At 55.2% G+C, this 17,403-nt stretch overlaps 1 protein-coding gene across 1 annotated transcript; it reads right to left on the bottom strand.

The window, feature by feature from the left end:
* Window positions 1-638: 638 nt before the first annotated feature.
* Window positions 639-13,367, bottom strand: GDAP1L1 (ganglioside induced differentiation associated protein 1 like 1). Its single transcript, XM_002193534.7, has 6 exons — window positions 13,042-13,367; window positions 10,571-10,763; window positions 7,156-7,329; window positions 5,121-5,218; window positions 4,878-4,992; window positions 639-2,029 (listed from the first exon to the last, which is right to left on the bottom strand). Exons 1-6 carry the CDS (start codon window positions 13,219-13,221, stop codon window positions 1,686-1,688), a joined length of 1,104 nt encoding a protein of 367 aa, XP_002193570.1. The 5' UTR covers window positions 13,222-13,367; the 3' UTR covers window positions 639-1,685.
* Window positions 13,368-17,403: the final 4,036 nt, after the last annotated feature.

Here is a 17,403-nt window from a genome sequence, read left to right on the forward strand (position 1 = left end):
CCGACTCCACAAAGCAAATACTGAATGTATTTGGGAGGATGTGTGTCTGCAAGGTTTCACTCAGCCACCTCGGCTGCAGGAGCCAGGTGGGTCTGGGTTCTCACACAGCACTTTCAAGTGTGGCCCCATCCACGGGGGGGGTAACAGGGATAACACAGAGCCCCCACAGCTACACAGAAACCTGTCAGACCAGCCTTATGAGAAGCACCATATAAATGTGTGCATTGTGCACTCTCAGTGTGCTCATCCCCTTTCATTCCTGCTAGATATTCCCAATTCTGTGGCTGCCAGGTTGTATCAAAAGGTCCTGGGAAAGCTTGTTGCTTTCAAATGCATAAAGATAACGTTTGAATCAGAAGCAAATGCAATTCCTGTTATTTCAGCCACACTTGACATTTGTTCCCAAGCCCTAAGATGCAGCATGGCTCCCAGGGATCACTGGAGTGCCTGGAAAGCCAGCAGGCTGAGCGCTGACAGAAATTAGTGATTGGAAGAGGAATATATATAATTTCCATGCATGTTTTATACCAGTGCAGTACATGAGGCAAAGCACAAACCACCTGCACATCCCACTGCCCTCGGGCATGCCTTGCACTGGGACCAGAAGGATGTGGAACACATTTAGAGATGCGAAGCCATTACTCCTCCCATATGGTTTATTGAGGATCTCAGTTTCCAAAGCATGAGTAGCAGTGAGGCCTGTTATTCTTTCCAGCATGCAAAAGGCACAAGAAAGTCATCAATGTGATTCTGTGCAAAGTGTCCCTAAGAAAACACACAGCGAGGAAATGACAGAAAAGAGCCCCCGATGGGAGAAAGCCAAAGCGCCTTCAGGAAAGTGCTGAAAAGTTCTGAAAATGGTTGTACTTTTTCAGAGTCCAAATATGCTCAGTTGGTGAAAGATGCTTTGCAAATCCGTGAAAGAAAACTCAAGAGACAGAGCCAAAAGGCTTAAAACAATAATCTCCTTCATGTGCCAGAATTCAGGATGAAAGTCAAAATGATTTATCTCAAGAAAAAAGTGCGGCAGTTAAAGACAGACATTACATTCTTTAAAAAAAAGCTCACCAAAACCAGACGTAGAAAGTGGATACATTCTAAGAGCAGCTCAATAAAAAATATTCCTTTTAATGAAAATAATTTTTAAAATGGATACTTGAAGAACAGAAATCCACCTTGACTGTGACCAGCTACTGCACCCTGCTCCCAGGAAAGCCTCTGAGCACGACAACACAACGCCTTTAGAAGAAGAAAGTCCCCACTACCTGCATGTGTGAAATGTGGCCAGTGAACAATTTGGAAACACAAACGTACAGGACCAAATATCCAAGTCCCAGTAGTCAACTTGGGTGTTGGGAAGTCTCCTGGGATTCTGCCTCTCCCCCTGGAGCTGGCTGGTGCTGGAGGCAGTGCCACTTCCCATGGGCACGGCTGAGCCCGTGAACCCTTGAGCCTCTCACTGGAGTTGAATACCTAAACCTAAAAAAGGCATTTACAAGTTGACGCTTTTTTGTTGTTGTTGTCTTATTTCCTTGCAGTATAGGTTTCTACTTCTAGACTATGGAATGTTACATTAAACAATATAATTATTCATTACCTTGCTTCAAATTTCATTACAGTTACTGAGGCTTCATCATAATTTCACACAGCACAGAGACACCAAACTAAACACCAAGCAGTCAGCACTAGATGTATTTTTTCTTTAAGTACCAATAAGCAAAATATCCCATTCCCCCCAGAGATCCCATCAGGAAGGAGGCTCCAAGGAAGGAGGGAGGTTTCCGCTTGACCAGCCTGAAGGCGTTGGGTACCACTGCAGAGAGGAGCGTGGTGTGGATGTCTCCCAAAACTTTCCTGAAGGCGAAGCGTTTCTGTATCCTGTCAAAGAAGGACTGTAGGTTAGGTCTGCTGCCATCTTCCCAGTATTTCTTAGAGAGTCCCAGAAACTTGAGGCGGTGCAGGGTGGCTCCTAACAAGACATCGGCCAAAGTAAAGACGCATCCGCAGAGCCAAAGTTCACACTTCTGCCCTGGAGAGAGAAGAGACAGAGCAAAGGTAAGGCTCCCTTGGGTGGGCACCTAAAATCTTGCTCAAAAGGCCCACATAGGCAGGAGCATTTGTAAATCTGGGGTGTTTTTTCCCAGCTCTTTGATGGGCCCGGAGCTCAGAGCCCATCTACCAGGTTACATGATGGAGAGTCTGGGGCTGCCAAAAAATGGGAATATGAGATGATGATTTATAGCCTTTGTGAATATACAAATTGCTGGCTGCAAAGCAGCTCTGCTGCCTCTCCCCCAAATCAAGAGCAGCAGGAAATGGCATCCCCCTGTACCTAGGAGGTCCCTGGAAAAGAGCCCTTTGCCCCACCCGAGGGAAGATGCTGAGCACTGACCCCTTCTGCTGTGTCAGTGCAGAGAGAGCAGCAGTGTCTGCCCTTGGCTGCACCAGGAGCTGTTTCAGGAGTGTCACGTCAGCTTGGCCTATTTTAGGGATGTGAGAAATCCTCAGAAATCAAAACCATTTGCTGGATGGCCTGGCTTCTCTCCCTTGTGTGCTGCTGGGGAGGTTCTGCCTTTGTTCTCTCTCCTGTCCCAGGGACCCTGCTCCAGGACACCAAAACTGGCAGCACCTCTGTGGCCAGAGCCAGGCTTTTGGGGAGACAGAGCTCAGTGTGAATGCAGGACATGAAGAAAGACACTGAAGGGTTGAGAGCCCCTGATAATAGGTGATCCCAGAAATAACCCCACCAGAGAGACATCCAAAAATAAACCCAGCTGCTGTTAGGCTGGAAAAAGCAGTTTCAGGCCAGGATATTGTTAAGCACTCCCTCACTGCCCTTTCAATACCGAGGAGCTGGGATGGAGCTGAGGGAGATGAAAGAAGATGCACGTAAAGAACATCAGAAGGGGCACAGAAATCCAGCCTCAGTCAGCTTTGCTCCAGATTCCTGATTGTGGAGCTCTTCATTGTCCTGTGGCTATTGTACCAGGAAAGAGAAGAGAGGCTCCAGTATAGCACCCCAGGGCAGGCACTGCTGCTGCAGGACTGCCTGCAGGACCAAGCTGGGGCAATTATGGGTAATTAGCAACCCTCATTTGTAGCTGCTTGGCAGCCTGCCTAATCCTGCTGGAGGCACTGCCCAAGTGGACAGATTGCCTGTGCCTAATTAATCAATAAATATTTTTAGTGACTAATGACTTGTGGGGGTGCTGCAGCCAGAGCTTCTTGGGAGTGGTGGGGACCGTGTGGGTGCTTCTGCTCAGCGGTGAGGGGAGCAGGGCTGAGGCACTGCCTCACTCCGGGCACTGCTGCAGGTGAAGGAGACAGCACATGTGAGGATGGTGACTTCAGGAGAGAGCTGTGATCCATCCCTGGCTCTCCTGGCTCGGGGCTGGCACCTCTGCTGAGGTCTGGAGGCGATGTGGCTGCTCCAGCCCCTTGCACCCCTGCCCAGCACTGAGTGGGGTAGAAGCACAGGCAAAGGCAACGCTTCCCTTTGCATGCCCAGCAGCCCCAGCCGGGATCAGCCTGTCCCAGCTGGAGGGGGAGCCTGTGCAGGGGTCTCCTGGTGCTCCTGCAGCACCTCCCACCCTCCTCCCGCCTGCATCGCCGGCAGCCTGGGCTGCGTGGGAGTGGAGCTGCTGCACTGCAGCTCCTGGGAAGTTGCCAAAGTGGTGATCATGCCCACTGCTGAGATCCTCACCAGGCCATGGGCACGGTGTGGGAGTCTGGGGTTCTGGAGCAGAGGGCAGGAGAGGCACACAAGGACTGAAGGCATTGGAGCACCTGGGTGCTGGCAGCAGCAGCAGCAATTCCTCTGCTCCACGCACCTGGGATGTCCTCCCAGGGCCCCTCATTAGGCTGAGTTCTGCTGTCCTAGCCCTCACACTGGTTAATGAGGGTGTTTGAGGAAATCAGGGCAAGGCAGGATGCCACTGTGAGCACAGCAGGGCTCTTGGTAAATCCCCAGCCCGATGCCCTGCAGGGCCTGACCCTGGCACCCCCAGGGCCCTCCAGCGTGGCCTGAGAGTGACGCACGGCTCCCCCGGGCTGGGGCTGGCCCCAGGGCAGGGGCAGCTGTGGGAACAGCCCCATTAATGGCCTGGGCTCTGCTCTGCACCTGCACCGTGGTGCTGGCAGCCCTCCCGGGGCCGGGGCTCTGAGCCCTGCCAGCAGTGGGGAAGAGAAGAGGAAGGACGGCGTCATCCAGGGGTGATGGCAGGACAAGTGCTGCCCAGCTGTGCCCAGGCACCCCTGAGTGCCAGGCCTGCTCTGGGCAGGCTCCCAGCACCGTGTATTTGCTGGCAGGGATGGCTGGTGTCCCTCTCTCCCACCTGCTGGCATGTGACGCAGGTTCCATAAAGGCTCTCCCCTCCAGGGCCCCTCAGTCCTGGGTTTCCCTGCCCACGCTCCTCTGGGATGTGCCACAGCCTGCTGATGTGAGGGCTTGGCTGTGGCACATGTCCCCATCTCTGCACTTTCAGCAGACAGTGCTCCTCGTGGCCAAGTGCCTGGGGTCAGCCTGCCCCTTCCTAAACCAGAGCAACAGCCACTGTCAGTCCCTTGCTGGGGTAGAGGCCACCTGCCATCACCCTCTGATGACTTTGGGGCTCCCACAGAGCACCCATGAGGACAGGGGTCCTGATACTCCCTGTGGCAAGGGCTGCAGGGGTGGTTTGCCAGAGGTTAGTAAGACCATGGCTGCAAAAACATCAGTAAAAACATCAGTGTACCAAAAACCAGGAGAGCCCAGCCCCAGACCCACCAGTGGTTGCTCCATGGGAGTTGTTCATCAGGTGCAAAGCTTTTGGCTGTTTCTAGCGTTGCACCTCAGCCTCGTGTGGAAAAACACCCCATAAACACAGCCCAGTGCCTACCTTGGTACTCCAATTTCCTTTTCTCCAGCTCAGCCTCAATCTGGTCGAGCACCATCCCAAGTTCTCCAAGGATCTTCTTCAAGTAGTTCACATTATCGTGCTCCAGGATCTTGGCCTGGGTGAAGAGCAGGGTTAGAATGTGGAATAAATGGATGCAGGGACTGAAGGCACCAGGTGCCCATGGCAGGTCTGTGGGTCATGTTCCCCCAGCACCAGGGATGTGTGTGGCTTTGACCCACTCACCATGAGCTTCTTCTGCTTGGAGAGGTAAGGCTCAGATAGCTGTGGCTCCTCTTCATGGTCCAGCTTCATCAGATCCGTGGTGGCGTTAGCTAAATGTCCTGGGGGGGACAGACAGAGAGGATGGGATGACCAGTTCTGACAGCAAATCACCTCATTCTGCAGCCAAAATATTGCTGTAGCACCAAGAAAAAACATCCCAGAGAGCTAAAATGAGCCAAATTCATGGCTTGGTGCTGCTGTGCTCCCACGTCTGAGGGCGTGTGGCTCCGTCAGCTGTCCCTGCACACGGGGATCTCACAGGGCAGTGCCGGCTCCAAGGTATGGCCAATCCCCCTCCCTGGGGTGAGTCCCAGCCTGGGAGTTTCATGGGGAGTTTCAGCTCATTTCCCCTGCTGGATTCACACTAGAGCTGCTGGAAATTCCATCTGTTGCTTGCTGTTTTAAGGACAGCCCTGGGCTCCTGCAGCTCCATCCCCAGCAGGCTGAACCTTTGGGATGTCCGAGCTGGCTGCCCACACTCGGGTGTACACTCAGAGCAGTGGGCAGGGAGGGGCACGGGGGGAGTGCTCCCTCCTGGCTGAAGCTGTTCCTCCCTGGCTTGGTGTTTGAGACTGCAATTCCATGGTGTGGAGCCCATCATGAGCAGGGAGAGATGCTCACCCTTCTGCCTCTCTGGGCATAGGGAGGATGGGAAGGGCTTTGTGCAAAGGAGGGAAAGGAGCAGAGTGAAAGGAAGAAAGGAATCCTAGAGGCAGAGTAACACCTAATGGATAGCATGAATTACCCAAAGTTGGGCTAATGTCTTCCTGCCAGGGACCATCTGTCTTTCCCTCCTTGTTCCCTCCCACAAGGGAGGCCTTGGCTCTGCCAGTTTGCTGAGGCAGGGCTGGCTCGGGTGGGAGCCAGCAGCAGGCTGTGCACTGCCATAAAATGCTGAAATTCCCTGTTTTCTGCCATGAGCTTGTGCTTGTTAAGGCTGCCAACCAGCTTTCCTGGGGCTGCAACTCAGGTGGAGACCTGGATATCATCCTGATTTCCTTCCCCTTGGGAGAGCCTTGGTTCACCCTCTCCGTGGGACACAATGACATCGATTTCCCTCAGCACCCACTGCAACAGAGCAGCTGAGCCATTGCCTGAGTGCAGAAGATGAGCTGAGGAGGAAGGACACCATCAGCCCATGGACCTGCTCCCACCCCTCCCGTGGCTTGGGAAAAATGCCACCGAGGTTTGGACAAGGAGATGTGTTCAGAGACCTTGGCAGAGTGCTGGGGAGGTGGTGTGAGGCAGATGGGGGCTGAAGCCATCACAGCAGCACCCTTTGGGGAAGGGATGGACTCTGGCCTACGTCAGCCCAAGGTCTGGGGGTGGAGGTGACACTTGGTGACACTTGTCTGTGACGGGTGTCAGCAGAGGGAGGGCAGACCACAAGCTACACCTCAGGAACTGCCTATTTCTCTCTGTGCACAAGTGCATCCCACTCCAGAAGGACCATCTATGACCCAGGACACCAAACTGATGGGGGTGGCAACACTGTTTTCTATGGGCTCAGCCTGGGGCTGGAACCTAAAGGAAGGGAGAGACCTGGGACATGCCCATACCCTCCTGACAAGGTCACTTTTCTGGCGGGGAATTCTCTCCAGGAGCAATCCCTGCCATTGAGTTATATTAAGCATCGTCAATGTTTCATGAGCACTTGAAGGTCAGGTACACAGACTTATGCCGATTCATCCACTGCCTGCAGCTCAGTCTGGCTGCTCTCTCCTGCCTTTGCCCTTAGAGTTATTGGAGGGAAAGGGGCAAATTCCTGTGCCCCAGAAAGAGCTGAGGAGAAGCGTTCACGGCCCATGGGAGCCTGGACACCCCCTGAGTTAGGAAGTCTCTCTAGGATGCCTGCAATTCCCAGATGAGCTGTGCTTTGCCATTTCCCAGCTCTGTTCCTGTCCTTTGGCAGAAAGGGGAGCACGGTGGCTGGCTGGGCTGTGGAGCCTAAGGGAGCTGGGGAGCCCTGGGCAGCCCGGCTGGGAAGGCGACTTACTGCGGATCTCAGTGGTGGCGTACTTTGGGATCATGGAGTCGGTGGTGAGCTCGGGGTGCAGGATGCAGCCGTGCGTGTAGGCGTCCATGGGCAGCGAGTCCAGCAGCTCCCGGTACTGCAGCACCCGCGAGTGCAGCGGGCTGCCCGGCTCGGGGATCAGCTGCGGCACGTTCTCTGCAGGGCCAAGGAAAGCTGTTAGCGGCTCCTGGCACGGCTCAAGCTCTCCTGAGCCTGCTCGGCCAGCAGGGCGCAATCCTGCTGAGACAGCGGGGCTGCCTGAGGCACAGCTTCCACTCAAACCTGCCACGCTCTGCCCTCGCCCTCCCTGCTGCCCATCCCGGCCAGGAGAGCAGCCAGCCCATGCCCCGAGATGGGCAAACCCGCGGGATCACAGGGGAGTGTGCAGATGTCATTCCCCAGCCCCAGAGCCCTCATGTGCCCTGGGGTCAGTGCAGCCAGCCCTGAGTCTCCACATTCTAATTTCACGTCTCTTAGAATGGGAGAAAAATCTTCCTGGTCTGCAGAAAAGAGCTAAAAGATGGGGATTTGAGTTTAGGATCTCCTGAGTTACATATTCTTTACTCCAGTGGCAGTGAGGTACCTCATTCTCTTGGGCTTCCTTGAAAATCCCAAAAATGGGCAATCGGAGTAGATGACCAAAGAAACCCAGTGTATCTTCCCATGCTCAGCCAGGTCTCAGCTGCAGGACCATCCCTTGCCCTGGCTGGCTCTGCTCCTCCCTGCCTTGTTGGGTTTATTCACTTTCCATGGATGGTGGTTTGCATCGTGCCTTTTATTAACTGTCAGCTCAAAACACATGGCAGGTGATACCAGAAGAAGCAAACCTTGCTCTTGTCTCCCTCAAGATTTTTAACTCTCATAGTTTTTTAAGGGATCATAAATGTTTATAGTGTCTGCAGAAAGCAGTTCAGAGGCAGTGAGTAAATCCACCACCAGGACTCTGTTGCCCACATCCTGTCTGCAGCACGGGGCTTTCCTCGTGCCGCTGCCCCCACGTTGGCAGAAGGACTTTGGCAGATGTGGGCAGGGCAGCCCCTTGTTTTGGGCCTGGAGTGACAGCTGTGCTCTGCCCAGCCCCACTGGGCTGCAGGCAATGCAGCCTGGCAGGGATCTGGCCTTGCCATTATTGTGCCTGCTGGTGCCCGTGGCTGGATGAGAACCAGGCAAATTTTGGTACCTCATGTACTGGAAATCTCCTCGTGGCTCAGACCCAGACTGTCCCTGCTGGAAGGCTCCAGAGTTGTTCCCACTGATAGGCATCAGTGTCACTGTCCCCTGAGCAAAGATAGGTTTTAGTGGTTCCTCCCTGTCATGGGCTGCTCACTGCCTGCACTGCCAGGGCTCCAGCTCTCCAAGTGGGGATTTTCCACCCACTTGGTGGAAAATCAAGAAAAGTGAGAAAAGTGGCCAGAAGAGTGAAACAATAACTGACCTATAGCTTGTGTGCTCCTTCCATAGGGCTCCTGGCCAGCACCTGATGGGCTGGGGCTGAGGCTGGGAACAGCACAACCAGGGGGACTGCTCCATCCCGCAGGAAGGTGGAGCAACCACAATGAAATAGCAGCGTGCTGGCCACCAGCCCACGTCCTTCAGCACGTTCCAGGGAGGTTTTTCATTGGGATGGCCTGACTTGCCTTTACATGCCACAGCAACATGCACACAGGGGCTGCAGATGCACTCCATGGCTGTGCAAGGCAGTGCAGACCTTGGGGGACACTCTTGCCTGGAAGAAATATTGCCTTGATCTGTGGTTTCTGGGCACTGCTGGCCAGTGTCCTAGTGAGAAGCATCCTCACATGTGGCTTATTGATACTATTCATTGCTATTTTGGGGGGAAGGAAAATGTTTCTCCACACACTATGCTTTACTGATAGCTGGCCCCCAGTGTGTGTGAGCAGCTGATAAAGGCCATGCCCTTAGCCCAGGGGAAAACATAGCTCAGTAAAAATACCTTGTAAAGGCCTTTTCAAACTTTCTGCAAGGTGGCTGATTCCCCCTCAGATCAGCACTGCCACATCCTGGTAATGCTTTTGGCAGCTGCTCTGCTGGGTGATAGGATGGAGCAGAGCATGGAGCAGGGAGTGATGCTCTGGGCCTTCTTTCCTGGAGCTTCCCCTCTCCATTTCCCAGCAAAAAAGGTAAGAAACTGCACCTGGCCGGAAAATCTCAATGACAGGAGTTTCCCAGCACTCGGACAGCTCTGTGTTCCCCTCCTGCTGGGGACAGCCTGTTGTCACATATGTCAGACCACCTGCCCTTCGCAGAGACCAAGGGAAGTGGTGCAGGGTCTGACACCCCCTGATGTCCCTTGGTGCTGGGGCTGCTGCCAGGCAGGAAAGCAGCTGCCATTCCCTAGGACGTGCTGCTGGTGTGGGATCCTCCTGATGGACCCATCCCTGCTGCCCCACTGGGGAATGAGCTGCGTGCCTCCACAGAGCAGCAGCACAGTGGCGGGGCCAGGAGAGGACAGCAGCTGAGCTGGCAAGGCGCCCTTGCTTCGGGAGCTATTTTGAGATGTTTTTGATGTCTCTGTTGCAAGGGGATGGATGCTGGGGCAAACATCGTGATGGCAAAGCCTGAGATCCCTGCTCAGCTTTGAAGCCTGCCTGGTGGGTGTCCCAGCCCAGCAGCCCCCAGGATTGGGGAATGAGGGTGAAGGGGTGTGAGATGCCAGGGGAGAGGCTGCACACCACAGCTGCTGAGCAAAGCTGACTTTGAGCTCTGTCTCAGCATCCTGGTGTGCTGGGCTCAGCAGGCCTGCAGCCCTGCTCCAAGGGAATATGAGCTTCCCTCTGCTGGCTGTCCCTTCCTCTGGGTTTGTGTCACATCATCCTTTCATGGGCCTCAGCACCGCTGGCTGTTTTTGACTTTAAAAAGGCTGTTTTCTCTGAGGCACAGCAGCAGCAGGGACAGCAGGGTCCCCTGCCCATGGAATGGCCCAGGAATCCTGGAGGAAGCAGAGAGAGGAGCAGCAGCACATGGCTTACACCCACGTTCTCTCAGCAGAGGCCCCTATGGCCCCTTTTCACAATTACCCAGGGACAAAGCACAGATGTGCATAAAGTCAGAAGTGCTCCATGGGCTGTACCCTGGCGGGGACTCTGGTGAAATGCCACCATGCACCGTGGGACTGAGAGAAATCGTCTGGTTTGGAAGTGTGACTTCCAGGACAGAAAAAGGTGTGACTTTGCTGCCACACCCCTCAGAGCCCTCCAGCCCTCTGCTGGAAATTCTTCAATTTCATGGGAAAACATAAAAGTCTGGGGAGGGCTGCTGGCTTGCTGATCTTCTGGGGTGAAGATGAAACTTTAAAGGAATAAAGTGGATTCGTTTAACACACAGAATGTGGACTAGACAGGAATTTCCTCTGAGGCACAGCCCAGCCTTGCATTACCTCCCGTGAAGTTCTTCTCCATGTAGTCGATGATCTGGTTGTAGTCGCTGATGATGTTGTCCCTGTGGATGATGACGGGCACCTCCTCGCCCAGGTTGAGCCGCATGAACCAGGGCTCCTTGTGCTCCATCAGGGGCATGCTGACGTCCCGCTCCTCGCAGGGCAGCCCCTTCTCTGCGATCACCAGCCGCACCTGGGGCAAGAGGCCAGCGAGAGAGGGCTCAGCCCCACGCACCGAGCTGGGCTCCAGTCCCCCCTACCCCGTCACAGCCCCAGACCCTTCCCTAAAACTTCCACACAGTGACATGCCAGGATCAAGGGCTTGCCCTGCAAGAAGCCAAGCAGCTGTTGCCATGGGACAGCTGCAAAACCCAGGCGGCCACGAAAGAATTTGTTTTCCTGGCAAAGAGGGGATACCCAAACCCATCCTGTCTTCTCAGAACCATGGACCATCCTCCCTGGTCCTGGTGGCCTGTGTGACAGGCAGAGGAGCTGGAGGGCTGAGAGCCAACCCTCAACAGTGGGTGGAGGGTGGCAGGAGCTCTCCATCTGGGAGGGTGATGCTGCTGTGGATCCCAGAATGGCCCAGCACATACCTGAAGAAGAAAAGGAGGAGGAAGAGGAGGAAGCAGGGCTGCAGCAATGCCTTACACGTGTACCCAGTGAGTGCTGCTGTCTGGCTGAAAGAGACCTGGATGCTGACTCAGGTATGTCCCACTCTCAGGAGTGGACTCTGCCTTTACCAGGTGAAGGCTTTGTTCTGTGGGAGGTTCCAGGCAGTCCCTGTCACCCTGCAAAGCATTCCTCCTCTTCCTCCATGCTGACATTAGCTTGAGGGCATCACCCAGCACCTTCACATCTCTTGTGTCAAACCTGCTGCCTCCCCCTTCCCCTTCCCCTGCCCTCCTCCAGCCCTGGGCCCGCCAGCAGCACTGTGGGGGTGACACCAACACATCTCAGGGGTGGGAAAGGTGAGTCCAGCCTTGCAGAGGGGCAGGAGGAGGCAGGAGAGGCTGGATGTGGGACACCATCACCATCCCCACCCCAATCGCCAGCCCTCAGGGCACATCCTGCTGCTCTGCTCTGTCCGTGAGACAGTGTTGAATATGCACTCAGGGATGGCATTTTAGGCTTCTGGGTTATAAAACCTGACTATGATGAACTAAGTATGTCAAACACAAAAAAAAAAAAAACCCCGTGGGGGATGTGAGAAAGCCATGATTTACAGAACCACTGAATGAGGCAAAAGTACATGTTTTCATCCAACTAGCAGCAGCTAAAAATACATATATAAGCATTTCTGTGACTACTTCAGAGTTCTCGGGGAATTAGTCATTAATTATTCACAGAACTGGCAAGTTAATTTTTTCTTTTAAAGTCAAACAAGAGAAAGCCTGGATTCCTCAACTGCAACTCGTGCCTGGCCTTTTCCTCCCAGCTGATAAATAAACCTCAGCCAGTACCACCTGGGGTGTCCAGCTCCCCGCGCTGCTTTCAGGAGATGAAGGCCTGACAGGAGGCAGTGCTGGGCATGAGGCAGCCGGGGGTACCCCAGTGCCCGAGGGCACGGGGACCTCCAAAGGGGGATCCCAGACTGGGGTGACAAAACATTCCTGGGGAATTCCGCGGGGAGCCGGGCACGAGCATCCCCCGCCAGTGCGGATCCCGGCGGTGGCGGGGCCGACCATGTGCAGCCACCGTGCTGCATTGGGCATCCTCCCTCCTTTGTTTCTGCCCGCAGGAACGGGCACCTCTGCCCCGGCCCTCCCCCGGGCTGGGGAGCTCGGGGAGGCCCTGGCACCGGGAGCTTAATGCTCCACCACCCACCCCTCCGAACAGCCCCTTCTCCATATGGTGCTTAGGCTTAGGAATGATGGGGGGTTTGCGGCCGGGGGAGAAGGTTGGGTTTGCTACACAGCTGCCGTGCTGCGAAACGAGCATTTACTATTGTCTGGAAAACGGGATTTCTTGCTGGGAAAAGCCGGGAATAGAATTTCCAGGGCACTGCTGCAGTGTGAGGGGTGAATCATCGCTGCGTGCCGGGGTCCGGGATCCTCTCCGGGGCACCAGCCCGGCTCGGGGCTGCCTCTCCTCCCGCAGCAGCAGCAGGGTGGTCCCGGCCCGGCTCTGCCTTTGTCTGCGCCCCCGGCCGCGCCAGTGTGGGGCTGGGAGCGAGCACAAAAGCACCGAGGCGGCTCCCGGTGCGAGCCGTGATACCAAAGCAAAGGCAAGATTTGGCTGAGCCCCCCCCCCATCCTCATCCCCATCCCCTCCGCGGACAGATGCTGTTAAAAGGTACAAAGATCTGCCTGGCCGCACGTTGCTGCCCCGGCCAGCCACGGGGCTGAGCCCCTCGTTCTCCCCTCAGTATATCCATCCATCCATCCATCCATCCTCCCGAGGCAAAGGGATGCTCTGAAACCTGGAGGTGATTTCGCCCGGGAGCCCGGCCGAGCGATCGTTTTCTTTACCTTTTGTGAGCTGAAAGACTGGGTCCAGTGGTACAAAACCAATCTGTCCTGGGATTTGAGAGCGGGGTCTGTCGGGTCGTGATTTTCCTCCCCTTCCGTGGATTTCCCCGCGTTGTTCTCCAGCGCCGAGATGGGCCACCAGCTGCAGTTGGTGGGAGTAACATTATTGGGAGTCGCCATGACAGCGAGCGAGCGAGCGGGAAGGGACGGGGAGCGAGCGGCGCTAGCCCCGCATCACATGGGCTGCTGCCGGCCCAGCGCCCCGGGCAGCGCCGGGCCCGCCGGGCTGGGCTGTGCCCCGGCTCACGGCACCGGCTGCTGGGGCTGCACCCGCGGGTCACGGCACCGGCTGCTGGGCTGTGCCCGTGGGTCACGGCACCGGATGGGGCTGTGCCTGCACCCGCGGGTCACGGCACCGGCTCCTGGGGCTGGGCAGCGCCCCGGGTCACGGCACCGGCTGCTGGGGCTGGACAGCGCCCCGGGTCACGGCACCGGCTGCTGGGCTGTGCCGCGGGTCACGGCACCGGCTGCTGGGGCTGGACAGCGCCCCGGGTCACGGCACCGGCTGCTGGGCTGTGCCGCGGGTCACGGCACCGGCTGCTGGGCTGTGCCCCGGGTCACGGCACCGGCTGGGGCTGGGCTGTGCCCCGGGTCACGGCACCGGCTGCTGGGCTGTGCCCGCGGCTCACGGCACCGGCTGTGCCTGCACCCGCGGCTCACGGCACCGGATGGGGCTGGGCAGTGCCCCGGGTCACGGCACCGGCTGCTGGGGCTGGGCTGTGCCCCGGGTCACGGCACCGGCTGCTGGGGCTGTGCCCGCGCCCGCAGCCCGGCCCCGCTCCCGGCGGGGCTCCCACGGAACCGTGCGGGCATCGCTGCAAGAGCGGAGTCAGCAGCGGAGGCTCCTGCCTGCCTGCTACCTGCCAGCTCGGAAATCCGGGGCAGCTCCAACCAACCCCTGCGGCTTCCTAAGAACATTTTTCAGTAGAGATTAAAATATTTTTTTTTTTTTTTTTGTACTGCTCTAGATATGGCGAATGTGTAATAAATAGCCACAGTGATGGACACTGGCTTTAAAATGCCTAGAAGGTGTCGTGTCTGCCTTGCAACCTTCATGGAAAGAAGCAGCAATGGCTCTTTAAAGGTATTCGATTGTTTTAGGAGTGCACAAATTAATTTCTGCCTATTGGGTGTTATGTAGCCCATACAGGGGTAGAGCCCGGGAGCCTTTGGTGCGTAGCAGAGCCCGAGGTGCCTGCCCAAACTGGACAAAGTAGGCACAGCTGGTCATCACTTCCAGAATTAGCAAGGTGTGTCACAATTCCAAACCGGCCAGGAGACTCAGAAGCATTGGGGCTTCTGGAGATACTCCCCAAGCCCTATGAGCATCACACAGAGGTTTGCAGCGCAGGTGTGTAGGCAGCTGGATACAGTGACCTGGACATCTGAACTTGTGCTTTATGACACTTGGCTTTGTCATGCTCCATCTCCAGCAATCTGGGAGCCTGGAGACAATTTCCCACCCTTGGAGCTACTGCCAGTGCCAGGGGATAAAGCCAGTCCAGTTAGGGGTGTTGTAGGGGCAGGTTCTGGTGGGGATGGGGGACAGGCCCTGCAGGCATAAGGGGCCAGCTTGTGTCTCAGGGCTGTGTGAGAGCTCTCACTGTGAGCTGGTGAAGATAGAAACAGGAAGGTTTGGAAGAGCTGGTTCAAGTGGGGAAACTGAGGCATGCTTCACCCAGGAGCACTGGGAGGGAGCAGGGCCAAACTGGTACCCAGCTGCATAAATATAGTGCAAGGAGCAGTTTTCTAGGGACTGGGAGATGAAACAAATTATTTGGTTGTTGTGATGTTCTGCTCCTCAGGGTGTGCAGGAAGGTGATGAGAGGGGTGAAGCTGGGAAGTGCTGTGCTCTGCCCTGGCTCCTCCCTGTTCTCATCCCCTCATAGGCAACTGCCCCCAATAACAACCTCTCTCCCTAGCCCAGGCCTTCCCAAGTCCCTGAACTGGCCTCGGGGTCACCCACAGGGACAGGCTCTTCTTGCTTGGCCTCTGCTCTGGGGCTGCAAAAAAGAGGGAAAACTGAGCTTTGAAGAGCTGGCACCCCATGTAGCACCACCCTGCCCTCTGCTCCACAGCCTCCCCTCGCTGCAGGCACCTTTGGGGGCCCCTTGCGCTGGAAGGGGACAGGGTGGGTGTAGATAAGGCAGGGAGCAGGCTGGCCAGGCAGCAGCTGCTGTCCCTGGATCGCTGTCCAGAAGGCCCCATCTAGTGGTACAGTTTGTGATGAATTAGAGCTGCGCCGTGGGGAGTTGATGCCAGGCTGCTGCATCCCTCTGGGTCCTGCAGGTACGCCGTGCCTCTGTAGGGGCCTACTTATTTAGCTGGGTTTTGGCTTGCTAAACTGAGCGAGGCTTGAAGGGCACGAGGGGTGCCAGCCCCCTTCAGGGCTGCCCTGACCTTGTGTGACCTTGAGATCATCCCCAGCTCTTCAACACGGCCTCCCTGACTGCCAGGGAGTCGGCATGGGGCTGCCCCATGGATGCTCTGCACTGGCAGAGCCCTGGCAGATGGTGCCATCGGAGCAGGATGTGGCTGCTGGCAGTTTGGGAATGCTAAATCCAGGGGAGGGTCTCGTCTCAGAGCTGATGCAAAGGTTAGAGAGATGAGGGAACAGGAGGATGGAGTCGGTCATGGGACTTTGCAGGCACAGAAGAACCCTCCCTGTTTTAGAAGGAGAGGGTGGAAAACAGGCTCTAGAAACAGCTCCATTGATTTTTTTTCTCAGTGGCCTGATTCAGTGTCTGCCAATGTAAAGCTCAGCTCAGATTTGATTTGGCTTCTGAAAGGCAAGAAAGAAATGTCATTGATCCAGGATGCCCTTCTGCTTCCTGCTTCAGTTTAACTAGTCCTGAAACTAGAGGGACAAGGACTTGTGCTACTGGAAAACATCCAGGCTGGTCTGCTGAGATAGGAAGTAGAGAGCTGGGATCTGATTCAATCCTGGGAGCACTGCAAGTCCACTGGTGCTTTCTCAGAATATTTCAGACATATTCTCTAGGTTGACTGGGAACAGATCCTGGAGCATGAACACACAAGCAAAAAATCCCCCAGGCTTGTTGGGGCAGGTACAGCAGCAGCTGGGAGCAGTAGGGCTGCATTCAGCACTGTTTGTACCAGGGCATCTCTGCTCATCAATCAAGCCAAAGGTGCTGTGCAGGCATTCCCAGAGAAGATGCAGTTTTCCAATAAATCCTGAGGTTTCAGGCAGGCAGCAAAAATAAGTCACTGCATTATCAAAGTGATATGGATGAGCTGAACTGAGAAGGTTTTGATGGAAACAATAAGTTTGGGCCTCTCTTAGGGCCCATCATTCACCCCCAGGGGTTGGTCTGTGCTGTGCAATTGTCACCAGCAATGTTCCAGTACATTTGCTGCAAACCTTACAATTGCAGTCAAGAACCAAAATATCTGCCCTTTCTCTGCCGCAAGCAGCACTAGATGTGCTTAAACACTAGCAAAAACAGGGTTCAGGAAGGAAACAAAATGATTGAGTTACTGTCTTTTTCCCCCTTTTCCTTCCTCCTTCACAAGCAGTTACTCCAGTCCTCCGCAGGACAGACACAATGGAGGTGTGCCCTCAGAACCTGCTCTCAGGCTTTTCCCTCCCACCTGATGTTCTGGCAACCTAAATTCACTTCTCATGCCTCAATTTCAGGGTATAATCTTGGACTAGTTCAACCTCCACGATTTCCCCAGTTCCTCTCTCCCCCTGGACACAGCAGGTCTGTGGCACATTTGTCCTGCTCCACAAGTGAAAACGTGCCCTTTCAGCACCGTCCATCCGTACTGGGTTTATGTAACACCAGTCCAGGCACCTCTGGGGGTTCTGCATGCTTTATTAAAGAGCAGCACAGCAGAAACTGCCCCGAGGTGACCTTGACCAGGCTGCCACTCCACACTTCTACAGAAGGGCCTTGCTGTGCCCCTTCATTGCCTCCAGGTGCAGAGAGGAGTGGGGACAAGCAATACCAGGCTTAAATAAGCATTTCTATGCACGTGGAAGAGCTGTGCCTCAGCTTCACACACATGGACTCTGGATCAGTGCTCACCAAGAGGCAGGGAAACAACCCTCTGTCTAGCAACAATTCCCATGGTGTTAAAGAGGGCACAGAACCAAAACATGAATAAAAATAGGAGCAGATACCCTCTGCTGAAGAAGAAACACCCTCTGAAAAATAGCAGCAGCAAAGATAGCTGGTACTAAATATTTATGTTTACAAGCAAAATACATATGATACCAGATTTTCTGTAGGGAGAAAGAAGGGAAAGTGGAGAAAACCTGAAGCGTGTGTGGGTATT

The sequence above is a fragment of the Taeniopygia guttata genome, chromosome 20, assembly GCF_048771995.1.
Source record: "Taeniopygia guttata chromosome 20, bTaeGut7.mat, whole genome shotgun sequence".
NCBI lineage: Eukaryota > Metazoa > Chordata > Aves > Passeriformes > Estrildidae > Taeniopygia > Taeniopygia guttata.

What these genes read in the sequence shown, in the direction of transcription:
- GDAP1L1 (XM_002193534.7), bottom strand. Translation starts at nt 13,221, where the DNA reads ATGGCGACTCCCAATAATGTTACTCCCACCAACTGCAGCTGGTGGCCC. An exon ending in GGAGAAGAACTTCACGGGAG is followed by an intron (nt 7,330 to 10,570) that starts GTAATGCAAGGC and finishes TTGGCCCTGCAG; the next exon opens with AGAACGTGCCGCAGCTGATC. An exon ending in CCAAGCAGAAGAAGCTCATG is followed by an intron (nt 4,993 to 5,120) that starts GTGAGTGGGTCA and finishes CTCTTCACCCAG; the next exon opens with GCCAAGATCCTGGAGCACGA.